The sequence below is a fragment of the Sminthopsis crassicaudata genome, chromosome 4 (genome assembly GCF_048593235.1).
Source record: "Sminthopsis crassicaudata isolate SCR6 chromosome 4, ASM4859323v1, whole genome shotgun sequence".
Classification (NCBI taxonomy): Eukaryota; Metazoa; Chordata; class Mammalia; order Dasyuromorphia; family Dasyuridae; genus Sminthopsis; species Sminthopsis crassicaudata.
Window position 1 is genome coordinate 318,721,350 of NC_133620.1, and position 23,244 is coordinate 318,744,593.

Genomic DNA, 23,244 nt, shown 5'->3' on the forward strand with positions numbered 1-23,244 from the left:
TTTCTGTGAAACAGCCGGTATGACTGGGAGTTACTAAAGCCAAAAATCTAGTAGTTAATAGAATTCCAGAGTCTCCGAGTTAGATGGGACCCTAGAGACATCATCTCTTTTAATCCATACTTGAACAAGAATGCCCTATACAACTTACTTGACAAGTGGTCACCCAGCCTATATAGGAAGACTATAAGTAAAGGGGAATCCACTATTTTCTGAAGCAATCTGTTCCACCTTGGAGCAGCTCTAGTGGGAAGTTTTTATTTAAATTGAAACTAAGTCTACTTTGATTCAATCACCACCCTCTTCTGTATGCTCCTACTTCTCTTATCTGAGACCAGTGTTCCATCTAACTTTCTTCCACCTATCCTTTGAGGTATTTGAAAAGAAGTATGATATTCTCCACAAATCTTCTCTTTTCCAGGCTTAAAAAAAAAACCCCTTCATTTCCTTCAGTCCATCCTCATATGCTATGACCTCAGAACTCATCAGAACACCATCCTGGGAGGTCTCTCCTCAGTGTTCTTTTTTAAAGGCATTACCTACAATTTGACACAACACTCCAGATGTGCTCCAGACATGTCACAGTAGGACTATTCAGTATGCTCCCTCATTCTGGCTATGCTTCTCAAGGCAAAGTAAAATAACATTAACTCCCCCTCCCTTTGCTGGAAGCATTTACTTGTTAAATGCCTATTATTTGTGATGTCAAGACTTAAAAGTAGCTCCTCACCACAAAAACACTGGGTCTCTCATCTAGACCATTATGAAGAGAAGCACAGTGCTTACAGAAATGTCTTTTGATTTTGTCAATAAGTACTGTTAGGTTTGGTGCTCACCTTGCCTCCACAATTGCAACTTAAGTCTCTTTTGCTTATTCATCATGTTTGTCAGAAAAAGAGAAAATGGTAGATCATACATTTTGTTAATTGCCATGTTCTAAAAGATACTTCTCTTCCTCAATAATCTAATATTTAAGTATCCTTAAGTATCCTTACTCTTTCATTATTGTCTCAGATTTCTTTTCAGAAATTTTTCATTTTTTTTATGTCCCTTTCAAAATGGAGGTTCTCAAACTAGACATCCTTACAGCATAATTGATGGCTGAAGTATTTCTGAATAGTCAAGGATTTAGTTTGGGATGTCAGCTGTTAGTTAGCTTGCCATGCTTTCAATGAGTTCTTGCATTGAATTTTGCCCTCTGTAAAACTGGAGTGGGGTGAGATTGGATTAGATGATATGTAAGAACTTTTCCAACTCTGAATATTATGAAAATTGTAAATTTAAGGTGGTCAGATTAAACTGAAGAAGGTCAGTAAAAGCCAAAAGCTTTGGAAGAAGAAAGAGTATGATTATCTAACTTCTACCTGAAAACATTTTTATGATGAACTTAAAACTTCAATATCATAATAAATAAAGAACAACAAAGAGGATTATGTATGAAACTGTGAACATGAAGTTTTTAAAGTGTGCATTAGGCAACACAATAGTAACAAAATTGTCCTGCTTAACTGAATCTCTTTAAATATTCATCTTTTTAAAACTTCTCTTTTTATCTCTTGTATTTTTTTTCTTGTTTAAGAATTTGAATAATATTTTTTCCCAATTACTTGTAAAAACAATCTTTAACATTCATTTTTTTTAATTTTTGAGTTCCAAATTCACTTCCTCCCTGAGATATGGTAAGCAATTTGATATAGGTTGTACATGTGCAAAATATATTTCCATATTTCCATACCAAAAAAAAAAAAGTGAAAAATAGTAGTTTGCTTAGATCTGCATTCACATGCCATCAATTCTTCCTGTAGAAGTGGACAGCAGTTTTCATCATAAATCCTTTGCAATTGTCTTGGATCTTTCTATTGCTGAAAATAGCTAAATCATTCAGAGATCATCACATAGTGTTGCTGTTACCGTGTACCATGTTCTCCTGGTTCTGCTCACTTCACTCAATACCAGCTCATGTAAGTCTTTCAAGATTTTTCTGAAACTATCCTACTCATCACTTCTTATAGCACAATAGTATTTCATTACATTCTTATAGCACAATTAATTTAATCATTCCCTACTTGATGGACAATCACTTTATTTTCTCTTTGCAACAAGAAAAAGCATAGAATTTTCCTGTGAATTTAACAGAATCTTTAGATTTTTTTTTTTATTGTTGTCGTTGTTATTGTTCTGATAAGGGGTAGATGTGTTGTGGTTTTCGGGTACTCAAAACCCTCTATTTCAAAGATCCCTGCCCCATTGACTTGTCTTATCAGCTTTGGGTTTTGATCTATAAGAAGAAATCATCAGACACCTTGAGGTATGGGTGGGGGATCTTTGCTCTAGAGGAGATGAGATATATTACAACTGACTCTCTAAGCTGGGATAGGAGTGGAATGTTGTGTGAAGGTGCTGAATTTTTATGATGGAATTTTTCTTCTCTAGCTTCTTATTTTCAATTTTATAGATATAAGATGATTCTCTCTTAAAGGTACCAGGATTGACAGTATTATCTGTGTGTGTGCCTGTTTGTCTTTCTGTTCTGTCTGTTCTGTTTCTCTGTATCTTCTGTCTTGTTAACTGGCCTATCGTATATGTACATACCTTAGACTATTGTGACAGAGAAATAAAAGTCTGCATTGTTACTTTAATGTAAGTTCTTTCTAACCCATATCCTTCCCTGTAAGATACCAATAGCTTCTGAAAGGATTTGTTTTGCCCCCTTTGGGAGCCAAGCATGATCTTTCAAGGCATGTGTTGGGAACAAGACAAGTCAGTGAAAGTTATAGTCAGGTCTGATTGAAATAGAATATTGGCTCTTTTTAATCCATCTATTTAGACTTTCCCTTTAAAAAGAAATAAAAATCTGATAGTTTAACACATTCTTTGGAAATTCTTTCTCTCATTAATAATAGTTTAATCCATATTACTTCAAAAAAAAATCTTACTATGGATTACTGTCATTCTTCCAGGAAGCCCTAAGTAATTTATTTTCTTTTTACTTACCCTGGTGACCTCCTTGGAAGGCAGGTGCAATAATTGTCTAATTTTTAAAATGGGTAAAACTGAGGAACAAAGTGATTGTCATCTAGTAAAGGAAGAGGAAAATCTGAATAACATATCTTATGATTTCCTGCTTATAAATTATATTCCCTCTTCTCTTCTCTCCATTCCTGTCTCTTATCTCCTCTCCCTTTCCTTTCCCTTTTCTTTCTCCCTCCTTCCTTTCTTCCTTTTTTCCTTTCTTCCTCCCTCTCTCAAACCTCTGATTTCATGGGTACAAAAAATTCCCTCTACCACTGCATATTAGCACCTGCTTCTCCATATATGGTCTTCAGCACTTGTCTAGATCATAGAGGAGTGAAGCAGTTTGTCTAAAATCACACAGCCAGTATGTGTCAGCATTCATATTCTTGATTATTATGTTTGTCCAGGCACTGGCTCCACATCCTTGTCTGTGGACTCCCTGGAATTTGTGTTTATGTGTTTTGTTGAAAATAAAGGAATTGCAACATAAAGAAGATCCAACCCACTTCCAGTTGATCAATGATGGACAGAAACAACTACACCCAGAGAAGGAACACTGGGAAGTGAATGTAAATTACTTATACCTTCAGAATCTAATACTTAATGTGCAACAAGAAAATGGTATTTACACACATATATTGTATCTAGGTTTTATTGTAACACATGTAAAATGTATGGGATTGCCTGTCATCGGGGGGAGGGAATGGAGGGAGGGGAGGGATAATTTGGAAAAATGAATACAAGGGATAATATTATTAAAAAAATTACTCATGCATATATACTGTGAAAAAAAATTCTAAATTAAAAAAAAAAGAATATAAGAATACCAAAAAAAAAAAAAAAAAAGATCTGCTCCTAGGGAGATAGAAAACTAAACTACTATTTAGATTACAACATGATATACATCTGTACAAATTCCTTAGGAGTCACAATAAGGTAGCAGGGCCTTAGGAGTCACAATAGGCCACCAGCAGTGGCCTAAAATTTCTCTACACCATTTATTTGCCATCAGAGTATATTACAATGAAAATGAGAATTAACTTGATCTCTGGGGGTATGTATATTGCAATGGGATTCTATATATATATATTCAGGATAAAAAATGACTATATCATATAATTTCTCAGTATAACTATAATAACTATATAATATTAATCACTAGTAATTTTTCACCTGAAATCTTAATGACATATATTGTCAGAATCTCCTATCTACTATAGATGAATATTTTTTTTTTTTTTTTAATGTACTGGAGCTAGTATATTTGTGGTTCACTTATTTTAGTCATGTCCAACTCTTTGTGACAATAGCACCTCTTCTATAAGGTTTTCTTGGCAAAAATACTGCATTTTTTTTCCTGTAGCAAGTGAAGACTGTGACTTGCCCAATATTATATAGATAAAAAGTTTCTGAGACTGTATTTGAATTCTGTTCTTTCTGATTCCAAAGGCAGTGCTCTATTCACTGTGCCACTTAGCTGCCCTACTATAACTAGTATATACTCAACAAATATATCTCTTCTGGTAAAATGTAAACTCCTTGAAGGTAATGTTTTTTTTTTTCATTTTTATATTTGAATTCCCAGTGCCTCTCATTGACACTCATACAAAGTGAGCATTTAACATTTGTCAGTTAGTTGACTGTATTTATCCTAACTCCACAAAAAGCTTGCTTTTTGTGGCATAGATGAAGTCATGCTTTTGTATATCACTCCAAGTTACTTTCATATGATACACATTCATTATTTTTTCTCACATCTATCCCACTGTTATTATATCCATCACCTTGCTTTCATAACACCTTATATGTTGCTTATTTATTTAAAAGAATCCTTTTTGTAGTATCTTTATGTGTAAGAAAGAAAACTCTTCTATTTGATAAATTTTTTGAGGCTAACAATCCAATATTATTTATCTACCCCATTATAGAAAAATATACTTTACTTAATAGAAAAATCAATAAATATTTGGTGAATTAATAAAAAAAAAAAAAGAAAGAAAAAGAAAATAAAGGAATTGAAGAAATATGCTCACACTTTAGTTAATGGTCCCTAAGCCAGCTGGATGGGATTCTGCCAGAAGTTCTTAACTTTGTGGGTGTGTAATGGATCTCCTTTGGCTTATGGACTCCTTCTCTGAATAATACTTTTAAATGCATAGAATAAAATCCATAAGATTTCAATAGAAAACAATTGCGGTGAAATGCAATTATCAAAGCATGAAGAGAAAAGGTTTTGGGTAGCAGACTAGGACTTAATGGTGCCTTTCTAGTTCACTAAACTGCTATGTTAGTTTGACAGTATTAGCTCAAAATTATCTTAAGGATAGGCAGCAGATTGGAATCTCCTTCCTGCACATCTCTGTCCCCTAACTCCCTCCCTACCAGGCTGGTCTGTGTTTTATTTCCTTCTAGGACAGTCTGCTAAAATGAAGTGCTGAATCACACAGACCTACTTTTAAAACTGTACCCTGGTTCATGGAATCAATTTCTATTAGTATCTACAACTTAATTCATTGTATGCTTGTTACTTTCCAGATGGAAGTTGGATTGGCCCAGGGCAGCAAGTGTATTATAAAGTTCAGTTGTCCTATTTGCTGGTGACACAAATACCACTAAAAATCTTTGAGATGAACTTACCAAATTAGTACCAGTGATGGACCAGAGATGTAGATTCCCTACTGTACTTGTTTGCATGTTGGTAGCTATAACCTCTCCATTAAAAAGAAATCAGAATGAAGGTTGAGCAAAGTATATAGTCAGGTCAAACTAACAAAAAAAAACCCAAAAAACTTTTGTTCACTTTCCTTTGTCTATATAGAACATTAATATTTGTTTCCCCAATGGGCCTCATGTAAATTACTCCTCATAGTACAAACTAATATTCATATCTAAATGACATATATCTTGGATCAGACTCCTCAGCTTGACATTCCTTTTGGTTCCCCCCTGATCTTTGAGATTTTGTTTGTGACTTCCTCCCTCTAGCCCAGGTTCTCCCAGTCTTCTTGCTTCTGCCCTCTCTTTCTTCCCCCAATGGCAGATCTCTAAGCCATCGATCTATCCTACTTCCATCTTTTCAGTGCAATTGGGGAAAAGGATTGGGAGGAAACAAAGGATGCTGAGAACACTGAAGACAACCTTTATATACTTTATAACTTTCTGTAGAACAGGATATATTTCTCTTCTATCCAGAGCAGACGAGTATAGGCTGTATACAACTGCTGAAAGGGTCATTGAATTCAAATTGAGCCTCATATGCTAATTGTGTGACCCAGGGTAAGGCATAGCCTATATCTGCCTCAATTTTTTCATCTGTAAAATGGAGATAACTAATAGCTTCTACCTCCCAAAGTAGCTATGAGAATCAAAAGAGATAATGTTTAAGTGCTTTGCACAGTTACTCATTTAATAGACAATTGTTCCCTTACCCTCTTCCATATTATCGTTGTCTGATATTGGGGAAAGTGGGAATTGTCCCAGCCCAGGAACTACCTAATTATATTACATGCCAAAATATTTTTCCCATTAAAGGAGAGGGAAGTGAAGAGAAAGCACATCCTTTTGAAATTTTTTTTTTCTTAAGTAAGATTGGTTTGGGGTTACTTAAGTGAATCTTTCCTTGCCTCTTTGCCTCTCTTTATACTGGGAGGGTGTTCCCAACAGAATTGAATTGTTTGGATTTACCATGCTAATTTCACACTTTTATTAGACCAGAAAGTCTTTAGAGTTAGATTTTTAGAATACAGGCAAGGTGAATCATTAATTAACCTTTTAGCCACCTGAATTGCCAAGGTATCAAAAGTTATTGGCAAGAATAGGGTGTGGTGGTTCTTTCTAGGATGCTAATGCATTTGACATGGTTTTACCCTAAAGGACTGGTTTATTTAATTAGAAGATTATCTACTTCCTCACTCCTTTGCAAAAGAAAGGAAAAAAAAAAAAATCAAACATGATTGAAACCATCACATTCCATCCCTTGCAGGTCCATTTCCCTGAGATGACAGAATGGTAATTCTAAACTCTTTGTTTCATAACTGGGTGAGGTTAATATTTTTTAGTTTGAGGATTTTTTTGTGTTCTCTGGGTGCATTCTAAAACTTGTTTCTTTTTGGGTGTGACACACATACAACATGTTATACTTGTAATGTCCCCTGTCCCCTCCCACTTCCTTAGAGGTGATTTGTTGAGTTGCCATACAGGACCAAAATAACTGACCCATTCATCCCAAAACTATTTACCTTCTTCAAAACCATGACAGTCTGTATCAGATGATGAATCTTTATGTTGATTTATTTTGACTTACTCTTCTAGTTTACTGTGCTGCCAGCTGGATACCAGAACCTATATTTTAAACCCTGTTTTTCGAGTTTAGATCCACACATGTCTTTGTTCTGGAAGCCATGTTTACATGGATGAGTTGTTTCTCAGTATGTTTTGGATTATCTCTACCAGGTTTGCCCTGCCTCCTTCCTTTTCTAGATCAGAAGGATTGGATGGGGAAGTTTCTGTATCTTTCTTCCCGTTTCAATAGAGGCTGGGTAAAGATGGAAAGGTACAAATGTGGGAGTGAGATGGGAGAAAAAGGAACAAAACAAAATGCTACTGGAAATTCTCATCCTGTGATGCTTTTGAAGAAAGTATTTTCCAGCTCCAAGAGCCCTTTGGAACCCAGAAAGGAAAGAAATAATGTAAGCTTTATGAGGATGTTTTTCTTAAGTGACTTAGCAGGAAAAAAAAAAAAAAAGAAAGAAAAGCTTAGCTGTTCTGGAAAATGGACATTTGGAACCTCATTGGATCAATGATATTTGATGTTTAAGGTTCTTTGAACTGTTTAAACAGTTGGTCCATGAGATGACTTTGACATAATGCCTTGGGCATTGCTTGATCTTGCTTTTCTATAGGCTATGTATTTCAAACCCAACTGGGTTCCTCCTTCCCTCAGATAACATCTTCCAGTTTGGGGATGCATCTTACAGCTCAGCAGGAGTTAAAATGTTTGGTAGCTAACACAATATTTTACACCACTGCCTTGCAGATTTAAAACTTGATATGGCCTCCTGTAGATGCTCACAAAATCAGTTTTAAAAAATGCTCTGTGTGGGCTTATTTTGTTCAGTAACCAGATTGAGATTTAGAACTGTGGAAATAATTTTACCCTGTGTTGCTTTTTGTCTAATCTCCCTACCTGTGTGCAAGCTGTCATTCAGTAGCCATTGATGAGTTAGGCAGTCTTGGCATCAGGCACAGAATCACAGCTCAGATGGACCGTGATCCCATTTCAGATCATGATTAGTTTTATATCTATGTTTTGATATCCCCCTCCAAGTTTCAATAAAATTCATGAGGTTTGATGGGTAGGAAAGATATTCAATTTGCTTTTGGTATCTCTACCCCCATATTACACCTGAATAATTTCAAATATTGTTTTTAGTACTATATTCCCATTTGGAGAAAAATGTGCTTTCTTTTCAATCATTTCTTACATTTCTCATGAAGAATCTTACAAAAAAATACACTTAATATCAAATCCCATTTCCTTCATCTTGACATCAACTTCTTGTGATAATTATGGTTCCAACTCTGTGTCCAGACATATGGTGTGTTAAGAATAGCTAGAATTTATATAGAGTTTTAGAGTTCTCAAAGTGCTTTGCAGATTTATCTTATGTGATCCCCACAATCACTCTGAGAGATAAGTACAATTATTGTTTTGTTGTTCAATCATTTCATGATTCCATTTGGGGTTTTCTTGGCAGAGATACTGAAGTTGTTTGATATTCCTTCTCCAATTCATTTGACAGATGAGGAAACTGAGGCAAACAGGATTAAGCATCTTGCCCAGGGTTACACAGCTTGTAAGTTTCTGAGGCTGAATTTTGAACTAGGAAAGATGAGTCATCCAGGTTGAGTTCTCTATCTACTGCACTACCTAGTTATTCCCAGTGTTGTTATTATCATTCCCATTTTATAGTTGGAAAAAACTGAGGCAAAGAGATGTTAAGTAAAATGCCCAGAGAAACACAACCAGTGTCCAAGATCATATTTGAACTTGAGGAGATGAGTCTTCCTAGATCCAGGTTTGACACTCTATCCACTATGCCACGTTAGCTACTCATTTCCCCATTGCACCAAATAATGGGAAGAATATTTTGCTTTCATGATTTAATCTTCATATGGCAGCTGCTTTGTCTAAACTAAGCTAGATACTATTATCAGCTAACTGGATAAAGATTTGATTAAAAGAGTGTCTACTATTAATAAGCCCATTCTTAGATTCTGGAGTTTAATCTGCATCATATAAGTCAGATATGGCTAGAATGGCAGGTATTTCATAAATACTGAACAGGACATTGTGACTCACTAAGAAGAAACCATTACCCCCTTGGGAAAGAAATCTTAACCTTATTGTGTACAAGGGAAAATACATTTATTTTAACTTTTAAAAATGATTTTATTTCTCTTGTTTAACAGCATGGCAGTTCTTTGGTACCTGTATAAGTAATGATAATGGCTTTTTCTACTTTGAAAGGCTCAAGGGTTGCATTTTCTTTTTAATACCATTATCATTTCTTCTTGGTCTACATTTCATAGAACTATTGTAAAAAGCAAAAAAAAAAAATTAAGGAAATAATAATAGCTAGCATTTGTATAGAGCTTTAAGATTTGCGATACACTCTGGATAGGTGATTTCATTTGTTCCTCACAATAACCTATGATTAGCCCCATTTTATAAATGAGGAAACCTAAGTGTGTGAATCAAGTACATTACCTTGTAATCCTAATACCTAAGCTCACATAGTAAATGTTTGTGACAGGATTTGAACTCAGCTCTTTCTTATTATCCATGTCTAATGAACAATAATAATAATAATAATCCAACATAATATACTCCTTGTTGGCAAAACCAACCAACCATCAACCATATTTGACATTGTAGACCACATTTTAAAAACAGCATTTCATTAATCAGTTCTCCAGGACCAAGATTGTATTATACATCATCAGATTTTGGCTGATTTTTAAAAAGAGGTCAGTATGGCTAGCTTTGTTCACAAATTAGCCGGTTGACAAGTATTTGTTCATTTGGGGTGTAGCACTGAGTTATAAAGACAAAATATCAAGTAGGGTACAGAAACTTTTGTAGATAACATGGTAAGAAAATAATAAGGATCTTATGATCATAGATTTAGAACTGGAAGAGAATTTAGAAATCACCAACTCTAGCCCCCTCATTTTACAGGTGAGAAAACTTAAGGCCTTGTAAGATGAAGTAACTTACTTAGGGTCTCACAGTTAGTTGAGTGGCAGAACTGGGATTCTAGTACCAGGGTTCTTTCAACTTTCATGCTGCCTCCAAATTGGTTTCCCTTAGACCAATGCTTGGGTATATGTTGATTTTAAAAATTACAGGTTCTGCTCTGGAAGATCTTAGTACCTAAGAATAGCTAAGTCTTATAGTAAAATACATCCTTGTTCTTTTCCTACAGTATTCTCTCTTACCCAAATTCCATGAGGTTAGGCAACTAACCTCAGCTTCAGTGGGGGCAGCTTCATTAGCAGCCACTCTTGACAAGGATGCCATTCCTAGTCATTTGACATTCTAGAATACCCTCTGAGACCTACTGCTCCTCAACCACTATATCTGATTCTTTAAAGGCGAGTAGGAGAAGAGGAGAGACTGGTCTTTTTCAGGACTGTATTCTGTTGGGACTGTACTGAGAAGGCCTTCCCTTGTCATCCAAACAGTCATTCATTTAGTACATTCTGGCGCATCTGATGTGAATTTATGATGCCCTATAAAGGAATTGCTTCAGGTATAGAACTGTGGACCAAGGCACAGAATATTGAATGAGAACAGTATATATGATTGTACTTTATCCTTCCCTATATCAGGCTGCCTCCTCCTCCAGGTTTAAGGCTGGTAGGTTTGCTGGGCTCATAAAACTGGGATTCATTCATTTCTCTATTTACAATGTAGCTTACCTTTAACCACATGCAATTATGGGCTTTCTCTGGACCACATGAAACAATTTCTGCTGTGGTAACTGTGGTTTTCATCTGTTCCCAAGGGAGCAGGTGGTTTGGGGCCATGCTTGACTTGCCAGTTTCTATTAGGAGCAGTGGTTGTATTCGTCCATCTTCCTCTTCAGACTCACAGGAGGGCCTGGTTCTTTAATAAAGAATCACTATGGAGAGATAGACAATATCATACTTTATTACATCAAAAGAAAGGATCTTGGGGTGAACCCACAAGAATTGAGACATTTATAGCTTTTCTGTCCACTTCAGCTTCTCTCATCAGTGGAAAGATGTGGTACTATTGTGCTACAAGGCATTTGGGGTATCAGTGTTAAGTTAGTGGTGAGAATAATTTCCTTTTCCTTTTTGGGGGGTGGGGATGGGGGAGAGGAAGCCATGACTGTGGAATGCTCAGTATCATCATACCATGTTAGTGTTTGCTCTGTGGTCCTTAGCAAATATTTATTTAATTGAATTAAGTGATGTCTATATGCTTGTCAGTTGGACGGAGTGGTTTCAGCTAGATACTTGTTCTTGTTTTTGTTTGTATCTTTTCCCACTCCACCTCCTATGTTTCATCATCTCCACTTTTCATTGTTGCTGTTCAATCCATAAGTCTGGTCATATCCCACTCTTCATGAGTTGGATCCATTTGGGGATATATTAGAGATATATAATAGAGTGGTTTGCCTATTCTTTCTCCAGTTCATTTGACAGATGAGAAAACTGAGGCAGGCAAAGTTAAGTGAGGGTGGGGCAGGGGTACAGTGAATAATATCAACCTTGAGTCAAATCAAACTTCAGATTTGACTCAAGGCTGGTATATTATTCACTGTACCCCTGCCCCACCCTCCTTTATTACAGAATTTTAGAAGTGGAAAAGACACCATGGAGGTCATCTAGAAGGCTTGTTATGTGATGCTTTTATTTTTCCACCACACCCATGTATCTTTTTGAAGTTCTTCTCACCTGGATTTCTTTGTGTTATACTTGTTTTCCTATTTATATTATAAACTCTTTGATTAGGGAGGACTTTGTCTTCTATTCCCTTCGATTCCCTCTCTCTTACAGCATCTAGTACTAGGTTCTTCAGTCAAGTGGAGTTTTCTTAGTAACCTAAATCTGAATACAATAAAATAAAATGTAACTATATGGAACTCTGACTTAAATGTGTTTTTTTTTAACCCTACATCCTCATTAGTCAATTAATTTATTAAGCATTTTTAGCTGTCAAGCACTGTGCTGGACACTTGAGTATACAATAACAAAAATGAATCAGTCCTTGCTCTCAAGGAGCAAGGTTAAAGGTAAAAAGATTAGGATTGTTGAAAAGAAGAGCTAACTTTATTATGAGAGTAAAGGAGCAGAATGTGGGATTGTATCAGGTGATTTAATGATACAGATTAGGGGAGAAGAAAATGCTTATGGCAAATGACTTCCATTTTCTTTGTTGTTTTGAATTTTATTTTTTTTAGGTTATATATGTAAATTCATTTTTTTACATATTTCATACAAGTCATGTTGGAAGAGAAAAATTAGAACAAAAGGGAAAAAATCACAAGGAAAAAAAAACAGGAAAACAAAGGATGAAAATTGTATGCCTCGATCAGCATTCACTCTCTGTAATTCTTTCTTTGGATGCGAATGGCATTTTCTATCCAAAGTTTGGATTTGGAATTGCCTTAGATCATTGAATTGCTGAAGAGTCAACTCTATTATAGTTATCATCACATAATCTTGCTATTGCTGTGTCCGATGTTTTTCTGGTTTTGCTTGCTTCACAAAGCATCAGTTCATGTAAATCTTTTCAGGCTTTTCTACATTTTTGCACACATGGGGCTTTTTCCTCTTTTATGATATCTTTGGGATATAAACCCAGCACTAGCACTTCTGGATCAAAAGGTATGAACAGTTTTATAGCTTTTTAGGCATAGTTCCAAATAGTTCTCCAGAATGACTGGATCAATTTTCAATTCTAACAATGTATTAGTGTTCCTGTTTTCCCACATCCCCTTTAATCCTTATCATTATCGTTTTCTGTCATTGACTTCCATTTTCTTAGTACGATATGAGACAACATTTTCAGTTGAGAGAATCAGAGAAAGGGAGAGGCAAGTGGTGGAAGTAATTCAAAGTTGGAGTTTGGCAAATCACGAGTTGTGGTAAGACAAAAGTGTGAAGGATTGGAGCTATAAAGACAATGCAGAGTTGAGCTGTTTTAATATAAGATTAAAACTGGGGAGAGAAGAAAATAAAAAGATGGATATATTGGATCATTTATTAAGCACTTTATTTGTGCTAAAACACTGTACTAAATGCTGGCTAGAAATAAAGTGAAACACTCTCTGATCATAAGGAGTTCCCAATTCAAACTGGGGGAAAACACAGAAAAGCAAGTTCAGCTGTAGAGAAGATAGAAAAGCCCAAGAGTCCTAAGAGTACAAAAGTTAGCAAAGTGAAGAGGTCTTAAGTTTACATAGATAATTAAGATGGGAGAGACTTCAGGGAAGATAGTAAGGAAAAGAAATAGAGTTATTGGTTCCCATCTCATTCAAGTTCCACTGAACAGTCAATCAGCCTTGGCAAAGGGGGTAGGTAAAATAGTAAGGGCAGTCTAGTGGTGGTAATGACTTTTCTCAAATCTTGGATTGGCTTCAGAGCAGTCAGGAGCAAGTATGGGGGAACAGGTGAGAGACACAGGCAGTTAGGATAGGACGTCAGTTGGGGCTCATCTTTGCTGCTGCTTGGCCTCTTGGATGAGTTCTGCAATTATCTAGGGCAAGAGGAAGGGGCAAAATAAGGGGGGATAGTTTGTCTTAAGTGATGACAACTCTTCATTGTGGACTATGGCAAGATCCAGTTCATGGTTTTTGCCATATGTGGGTTGAAGATGAGTGGAGGAGAAACTAGGAAGTGTGAGTATTTTTAGGAGCATCAACATGTTTGCTGAAGTCCCCTAATATGAGGAAAAGAACTAGGAAGAGACAAGGACTGTATGTCAGATACTAAACTTCTTAAGAAAAGGAGGATGAGTGGGGGCCACAGTCACTGATCTAGCTTGGGTGATAAGTTTAATCTTTTGAGGTTATTAGGATTTATATACAGCCTCTCTGTTATGACTGATTGAATCCCTTTGCCAATTGAGGTGAATCTTATAAGCTTACTGCCATTTTGGAAGTCACTCTCATTGAGATGGATTGATTATCACAGAGTATAATAAATGATGAAGTTTATTTTCTTGTTAACTCCTAATGAAACAAATCTTTTCTGGTAAACAGTAGCTTTGGTTCCACTATTGGATAAGTTCTTTCTCCTAGCACTTCTTTTGAAAAGCACATATCTTCTTTTCCCCAGCCTCCCTCAACAAGAATCCATACAGATTCAAGTTTTTGCCAAAGAAGTCCCTCTGTCGATGGTCCTGCATGAAGAAGCATAAATCAGTTTCTTAGAACTTTGGTAGTTGGCCAAATTCTGCATATTAGAAGCAACCTATTTTGAGTGAGTTCTTATATAATTAGGAGGAGAAAGAAGTCTTGCTTGGCAGACACACGGGACCAGTAATAAAGTCTATTCCCAAATCTTGTGGCTTAGAGGAGAGTGGTTGGGTGATAATAACTAGTGCTCAAGATTAAATGATAGAAAAAGCAAAAGAAGTCAACTTTTAGGGTAGCTTTGGAATCAAAAGTATCCATCATAGGTGGTCCTAAAGATGCAGGGGGTTTTAGGGAAGAGAAAACCTTTCATGGTTTGTTTGAAATGGCTTCCACCTATCAGGATGGGAGTATTTCCACAAAACTGGACTATTTACTAGATAATGGTTCTTGAGGATAAAATTTCCAAAAATGGCCTGGAGGTCTCACAGAAATGGTAGATTTGGGGAGTGTCCAACTGTTATGGTGGAAGCTACTCTTCCCTTTATGACATGCAAGCATGCTCTCTAGATAGCATGGTAGATAAGATATTAGAGTCAGGAAGACCTGGGTTGAATTCTATTCAAATACTTATTAGCCATGTGACCTTAAGTAAATAATTTGTCCTTTTGCCTCAATTTTCTCATCTTATCTGTAAACTGAGCCAGAAAAAGAAATGGCAAACCACTCTAGTAGTATCTTTGCCAAGAAAACCCCAGATGGGGTCGCCAAGAGTTAGACATGACTGAAAAATGACTGAACAGCCAAGAGCTGTTTAAAATTATCTTTCTTTTTAAGAGGTTAGAAAATGACCCAAACCAAAATGTCAGAAGTATGAGAGATCTTTAACATTGCATTTAACCCTTCATTTTTACAGAAGAGGAAACTAAGTCCCAAAGAGGGCACATTACTTGACCTCAGCCTCAGTTATATAATAAATTAAATTATTTACTGTTGAGTCATGGCCAGGCAAATCTTGCAAAGTTCTTAGTAGAATTAGGAAGATAATGCCTAAGTGTTTCAGAAAATTCCAGAAGTTCCTCAAGAAAAGATCCTTTGTTTTCTGATTTTTGGAGCACATAAGCAGAGATTTTTGGTAACTGCTGGGATTCTGCTGCCTGGTGTAACTGGTTTGAGTGAGTAGTGTGTGCTCCTAGCATTTGAGCCTTTTGACACCTTTCCTTGGCTTTGAAGCTTTGTGGAAGTAAATCTCTCTATCCCTAGCTTCTTCCCTAAGTCCCATGCTTAAAGGCATAGGACAGAGCAGTATTTGAAACTGCTTGCTGGCCTCAGCCTATAGTACAACTGGAAAGCTACTAATTGAATTTTAAAGAGGAATATTAGAATAGAGGCACTAACTAACTGCATAAGAAATCCAAAGAGTTTGTAGGGGAAGGAACATCTGGACCTGAAGAAAAATTTCCATCTCTTCATCCCACAGAGGTTTCTTTGAGTATGTGAATAGGTTTCCTCTAGCCATTCAGTGTTGTGATAGATTTTTTTTTTTTTTTAAGTAGAGACAGGTTTAGAAAGAGGATGGGATTTTAAAGCTATAAGGGATTATCCAGTCTACTTCACTCTCCCTGTTTTACAGATGAGAAAACTGAGGTACAGTGAGGTAAAGGGACTTATTTATTCAAAGGCAGTTAGTAAGTAGTACAGCCAGGTTTTCTGCCTCCATATTGAGTGCTCTTTCCATCAAGCCAAGGGCTGACTTACCCATCCTATCCCTTCCCTCCTGTAGTGGCTGAGACTCAGTACTTCACCATCAGTCTGCCTTCCAGAATTGTCTTAGATAAATTAATCCCGACAATCACAGAGCCACTGGAAAATATAAATAGCTGAGACAAGTGTTAAATGGAATCTCTATTGTTAATATCCAAGATTGAAATGACCTGCAGCAGTGGTTTTTGCTCAGCTACAATTTAAATTTCTTAATCTGTGTTTTGCAAATGGGCCAAGGAACTGTCAGTCTCTGAAGTATTTCTGTACTAGAGAAGTGCATTAGAGAGAGAAGGGGAGAGGTAGAAAGGCATTGTTTCCCAAGGGGCCTTACTGCTCTTCACTCAGTTTCTTTGAGTACCAGAAGCCTCCAGAAGGGTTCTGCTGCTGCTGCCTGCCTGCCTGCCTGCAGTGTACAGACTGCTGCAGAACTCCAGCAGCATGGCAAGATCCAGTAATTAGTCCTCTGCAGGCAAATGCCTCTGCAGATAGAAATACCTTCTTTGATTGCAAACTAAAACATCCAACTTATGCATGAAGGGACCTTTCTAATTTGTGTTTAATAAATAAAACCGGAAAGGACATCAGAAAAATAACTGGAACTAGAAATAGTCTCTCACTCCTCTCCTACCCTGAAATTTAGAAGCCTGGTTCTCTCTTTCTCCCACTGTTCTTTCGTCCCTAAACAGCAGACTAGAATAATGAAATGGTTTGATATTGTAGACTTTGAACTAAGTAAGCCTTTGGAGTCTTTCCCTGACAAAGCTTTCCTTAGTAGGTTTTCTTTCTTTAGACCAGGCAACTAAAAGTGCTCATTAGTCTGTTAGACTTTAACTTTGAAGGTGGTTTGGGGCGTTTACTTGGAGAAAGTGCATACATATATTTTGGTGCATTTTTGTTAAACATGCCCGTAACTCTTCATCTGCCAGATTCATTATTTTAAATATTTCAACAAAATTATTTTAACCATTGGAGAAATATCAGTAAGTTTCTACTTTTCAGGGATCTTTCCATACCACCACTTCATCTTACCGTCCCAGTTACCCAATGCCAAGCTATCCATGTTTTTCAAGGTCCCAGAATTGTTTGTTTATACATTATATTTTGAGTTTTGGTGGTGATGTTGCTCCTTCTTATCTCTTTTCTGGCATTTGCATAATCAGAAGAGGCCTTGGGAAGACATTGAAATATATCCTCCCATCCCCAAACAGCTTTGGCTCTTCATGCCTATCATGCAGCTTAAACAAGTTTTTCATTTGAATTATGCCATCCTCCATGAATCTCTAAACACCACTGAGTCAGTTCCTGGAACTGTGGACTACAAAGCTTCAACTCTGTGGTGTCAGCTCTTTAATCTCACTAGAATCAGTGTCTCAATCGTCCAAGGTGTATGATGTATGTGATGTATATAGGAAACCTGAACCATTTAACTTAACTTTCTTTTACTTCCCTTCTCGCTCCTCCCCCCCTTTTCTTTTCCTTCCCTGCTGTGATCTTATCTTTTCAGGGGATGTACTCTTCCAGATGGCAGAAGTTCACAGGCAGATTCAGAATCAGTTAGAAGAGATGGTGAGTATTAAGTTTCCCCTGGCTGGACTCTCACTGAGAGAGTAGATGGGTCAGATGCCTGTGGGGACACATAAGCAATCTGAGGCTCAGAAGATGACCTAACAGTTTGTTGGGTCATGGATGTACTTTGTAAAATAACCCAACCATGGGGCTGCTGTTAGGAAGCTATAGAAATATGGCTGAGCCTCTTGGCTAGAAAAAGAAAGCTAATTTAGCAGACAGTGGAACCCAAAGAAAATAACATGTGGGGTGGAGAGAAAGGCCTGGTGAGAAATGTTATTGTCTGGAGTGAGGGGGTCACTCCTCCCACTATTTATACATTGGAGGTATTTCTCACAGTTAATCAGTGTCTCACAGTGGAGTCGCTGGCACTATAGTAGGGAGAAAAGACTGTCTCCATTTTTATCCATGTGAAATCAAGCCATTTAAACTTGGTTGATAAATGCTGAAACTGTCAACCATTGCCTTGTCTCCTGCTCACTTGTATGTTTTCCAAGCAGTCTCCTTGGCTCCATATGGGTCTCCATCTGTCTCCCTAAGTTCATCAGCTGATCTTTCCTTATCTATCTAGACAGGAATAAGCTCATCTTTCAAAACTGGATTGGGCTATCTTCAAGAAAATTATTTGGCTTAAAAAAAAAAAGCCTATGTCCTGGTTGGCTCTGTGATCTATCTGTTGTTTTTATTTTCTTGGTTTTGTCCCAGTAGATGAGCAGGCAGGTGATTTTTCTCATCACCAGGAAATATTTGCTTAGACTTGACTCCTAAGGGAATGCTTCAATGTTTTCTTTCTTATATTTAGCTGAAGTCTTTTCACAATGAACTACTCACACAGCTGGAGCAGAAAGTGGAATTAGATTCCAGGTACCTAAGTGTAAGTAAACTATAATCTCCTAGTTTTTTTTTTTTCCTTCCTCTCTCTCTCTCTCTCTCTCTCTCTCTCTCTCTCTCTCTCTCTCTCTCTCTCTCTGTCTCTGTCTCTGTCTCTGTCTCTGTCTCTGTCTCTGTCTCTGTCTCTCTCTCTCTCTCTCTCTCTCTCTCTCTCTCTCTCTCTCTCTCTCTCTCTCTCTCTCTCTCTCTCTCTCTCTCTCTCTCTCTCTCTCTCTCTCTGTTTTTTCTGTCTCTCATTTGTCAGATAATCAAGTGTATTTTCTGAGGTTCCTTGACACTCTTTATTTTTAAATCCTTCCCCCAGTCTGAAGGTTTCTCAACTTCCTATGAACTTCCCATACAGGTGGGTTCCACCTTGACCCTCCTAAAATTCTTGCCTGTTTGAAAACCAAGTACCTGTAGTGTAATCCTGGTTGTAATTTTGTGGGTCAAAACATCCAAGACTCTACCTTGTTTTGATTCCGGTACCCCCCTCCTGCCTCCTACCTTTGGCTGCTTTTTTTCCTTCTAGTAAAGCTCATTGAATTATTTGGCTGTTCTTTAGACCCACCTGTCATTTGCTCTTACCTTCTGTAGTCTCATCTAATTTTCCCCTTGCCGTTTCCTTGTTCTTTCCCCTGTCTCCTCCCAGTCTCAAACCAGTTCCTAATACAACGTTGCTGATGTGAGACCTTTCATTCATCCTTGTTGCAAAGAACTTAATAAGAAATATTAGTCATCTTTAGTAGTATGAGTTAAGATTTCCAAGGTCTCTGTGACAGTATTCAGTGTAGGATGCTGATCTGAAGGATAGGTGATTGAATGCAGCAGGCATTTTATTAAGCACCTATTATATGCCAGTACTGGGGATAGAGAGTTCTCCCAAAAACTTGACATTCTACTGAGGAGAAACAACTAAATACTGAGAAGAAAATATAACATATATCTAAAATTAATACAAGAAAAAATTTTCAGTGGAGAACGGGCGAAATCTAGCAGGAAAGAGGATCATTAACAACTCTGAGAATCTTATAGGAAGTGAGCTAAGCTTTAAAGGAAAGATAGGGTACCAAGAAGCCATCCCTCTTAGCCATCCGCTCATCCAGTGGCAGAATTTGGGAGATGAGAGCATTTGAAATTCTCTTAAAAGCCATATATAAATTGTGATCCCCTTCTTCTACCTATGTTGCCTTGCAGCTGAACAGACTATTTTTCCTAATTATCTATATAGGCTCCAGGCATAAGCTGCTGACCACAGAGAGAGGGGAGAGGATGCTGGATGGGAAGTGGTCTTTAAAAGCCAAATCCTTATCTGATCTGCAGAGAGCCAGTACTGGACTACAAAGGGATCATTGTTTTTTTGTCATCTGTTCTCAGGCTGCACTTAAGAAATACCAGACAGAGCAAAGGAGCAAAGGGGATGCACTTGACAAGTGTCAGGCGGAGCTGAAGAAACTCCGTAAGAAGAGCCAAGGGAGTAAAAACCCTCAGAAATATTCCGACAAGGAGCTGCAGGTAGGATTCCTAGCCTCCCATTGGCCTCTCAGGTATCTTGCCAGGGAACTCTGGAGTGGCATTTTGAGTAATAGTTCTTGAAGGCATTATTCTTTTGGAAAATAACCTGATTCTCATTGGTTCTTCCTTGGCTGGTGGAATTTTTTCCCTCTTTTCAGTATGCAGATGAAGAGAAGTAAAAGAATAATTAAATTATATTTTTTCTTTTCTTTGGACACAGACAAGAGGGAAGTTGACTCTTTTTGATGTGATCAGGTAGACCAATTTCAGACATACAATTAAATTGATTTTTGTTGTCATTGAAGGAGCTGGTCTTCCAGCATTGAATCAACTATATTTGATGATCACTTTCCTTTCTCTTGTTTGACAGCCTCACCCTTGTTTGATGATACCCTTCCTTATCTCTTCTTTAAGAGGCCTTATGATTATACTTTCTATTCACTGGAGCTGAAGAACCAAATGAAATCTTTCTGCCCTGTGCATTTTGGATTCACAACCACAAGAGAGACCACAGACTGTTTTTATAATCAGATTTTGATTGCACACCCACAGAACTGCGGCCTTTGAGCCCTTAGGCAGGCAAACTGCAGTGCTGTGGACAAGAGTGGCGTTGGCAGCTCCTGCAGTATGATGCAGATGGTACTGAGGTATATTAGAGGAATACCTTTTGGCACTCCTCTTTTCCTAAGGCCCCATAATTCAAGCTTTTGAAAATGAGCCCCAGACAAGGGTGTCTGCTTGATACTTTGGAAAATACAAGTCAGTAACTTCAGGGGAGACCTCCTTTCCCTCCCAAACTTGAGGGGTGGGGATGAGTGTGATGATGGTAAGTAAGTGAAGCTCTTGAAAGTCATTTGCCTCCCCTAGTGAAGGCCTACTTTCTACACTGACTATGAGGTGACTAGCAAGCTATGACAAGTATTTCACAGATCTACTTACTTCACACTCTCTGCTCCTGTGCTTTAAGCCTAATGAAGGGCACTGTAGCACTGGCACTTCAATGCTCCCCTCATCCCTCCCCTGTCACCTAGGAATCCTGTGTCTTACCACTCCTGGGTTCCTTCTCCCTGCCTGTTGGGAAAGAAAAGATTGGCATGTGTTCCAAAATACAAGTCCTATTCCTAGAACATGGTTAGATGTGAAATAAAGAGCACAGGTGGCACAAGATTTATGTCAGAGTGTTCTGATGGAGAAGACTGGGCAGAACATTATCTTAGGGTGCTGGCAGAGATGGAGATGCTAAAGGAGTAAGATTTGGCCCTCCCAAACCACGTTCTTCTTGGTGGTCTACGTCCCCGGAGCTGAGATTCTACTCAATCCCCTCTCTCAGGGTCCCTTTTGAGGGGCAATGAGATTTTTCTAATGCTATTGACTCAAGTCTGCATTCTGATATATTCCCCACACAATGATAATCTCCAATAATAGCACTTCTCAGGGTGTTTGTGAGGATCAAATGAGATAATAGGTATAAGAGTATGTAGCGCAATGCTTGGTACATAGTAAGTACTTTATAAATGTTAGCTATTTTCTTTACTCAGTAAACTAATAGAAAAGAGTCACAGAATAAATGTCAACTCTGATCTATCCCCCATCTTTTGCTATTTATTATCAGGTACTTCTAGAACCAAGTTCATCAAAGCACATGCTTTCACCATTGGGCTCTCATTGACAGTCTGCTCCTACCTTACATAATGGAAACAAACCCCTAGAATTTATATAGATCTTACCTTCTAAAATCCCCAAAAGGGCTTCATTCAGATCAGGAAGCTTGTCTTTAGCTTCATTGAGCTCTGAAAAGAGACATAAATGGTGTAATGGAAGGAACTGAATTTGAGAGTCAGAGGGAGGTGGTTTTGAATCCCAGAACTCTTAATTGCTCCCACTGTGCCCTCTTTTCCCTCTTGGGCCCCACTTGACTTGCCTATAAAACAAGGGGGTTAGGCTACATGAACTCTGGATTCTATGGCTAATAAAGGTCATAGAGGGATGTGGGCTAGAATGCCAACTGCAGAAGAGAAGGCTCAGTTCTTTTGCTGCCTTTAAATCAAAGATTACATTGTAATTTTGGTGGAATTTCTCAAGCAGTTGAATTAATTATTAAAGCAAACTTTAAAAGGAAATCCATTTAAAAGCAGTGTTATTGGAGGCCATATGTCAATATTGTAGTATCTGAGGAATAGTGATGCATTTAATAGATTTGTTACAAGTTCTAAAGTAGGTATTCACAATCTGGATCCTCAAATGAGGGCAATTGGTGAGGGCAGGGGGATAAGAAAGAAGCATGGAAACCTAGCAGTGTTTTGAGACACCTTAATATAATTATTGTTATTTATTGTTGACTCCCATTTACGTAGTACTTTCGGAGCTAAGAAGTGTTTTCTTTATGGTGGTATTGGTTAGGTCTATTAGATTTGAAGATAGAAGGTATCTTAAAGAAAATCTGGTCCAACCTGTTTTCTTTATAGAGGAGGAAACTGAGGCCTGAAGAGACTATGATTTACCTAAAACCACTTGGGTTTGTGGTAGAGCCAAGATTTCAATTAAGGTCCAGCCTGACACCAAATTCAGGGAAATTTTATAGGAAATATTTTATTTCATAATATTTTAAATACTTTATTGTATATAAAATGTTATATTTTTAAATTATATATAAAATATCTATTTAATAGATAAGGAAACCAAGAGTAAAGAAGTTAAATGGTTTGCTGAATTAGTATGTGTTAGAGCTAGAATTCAAGTCCTTTCTAAAAAGTCAGTTTCAGTAATTAAAGATTTGGGAGAGGGGGAGGATGTGGAGAAAGGTATGACTAGATCACCTGAAAAAGATCTGGGGGTTATAGTGGACTGCAAGCTCAAAATGAGTTAATATTACTGCTCTGGCAGCCAGAAAAACTAATTTAATCTTAAGTAAGACTAAGTGAGGCATAGTTACTGTCTGTATTAAAATAACCTTTGCTGTTATTCAGTCATTTTCAGTCTTGTCTCCTTCATGATCCCATTTGGGATTTTTTTTTTTTTTTTGACAGAAATGCTAGAATGGTTTGCCATTTTCTTCAGCTCATTTTACAGGGGAGGAAACTAAGGCAAATCGGGTTAAGTGACTGGCTTAGGGTCACTCAGCTAGTAT

The 23,244-nt window shown here is 37.4% G+C and overlaps 1 protein-coding gene across 4 annotated transcripts in view; it reads left to right on the forward strand.

Annotated features, from left to right (window-relative positions):
• The window catches only part of BAIAP2 (BAR/IMD domain containing adaptor protein 2), a 173,859-nt gene that overhangs the window by 84,935 nt on the left and 65,680 nt on the right, over positions 1-23,244 (forward strand). For all 4 annotated transcript variants that reach the window (XM_074260383.1, XM_074260384.1, XM_074260381.1 and 1 more), the window contains exons 4-6: positions 17,671-17,732; positions 18,535-18,606; positions 19,980-20,117. In XM_074260383.1, the coding sequence (XP_074116484.1) occupies positions 17,671-17,732; positions 18,535-18,606; positions 19,980-20,117 (272 nt within the window). The remainder of the gene's footprint in view (positions 1-17,670; positions 17,733-18,534; positions 18,607-19,979; positions 20,118-23,244) is intronic.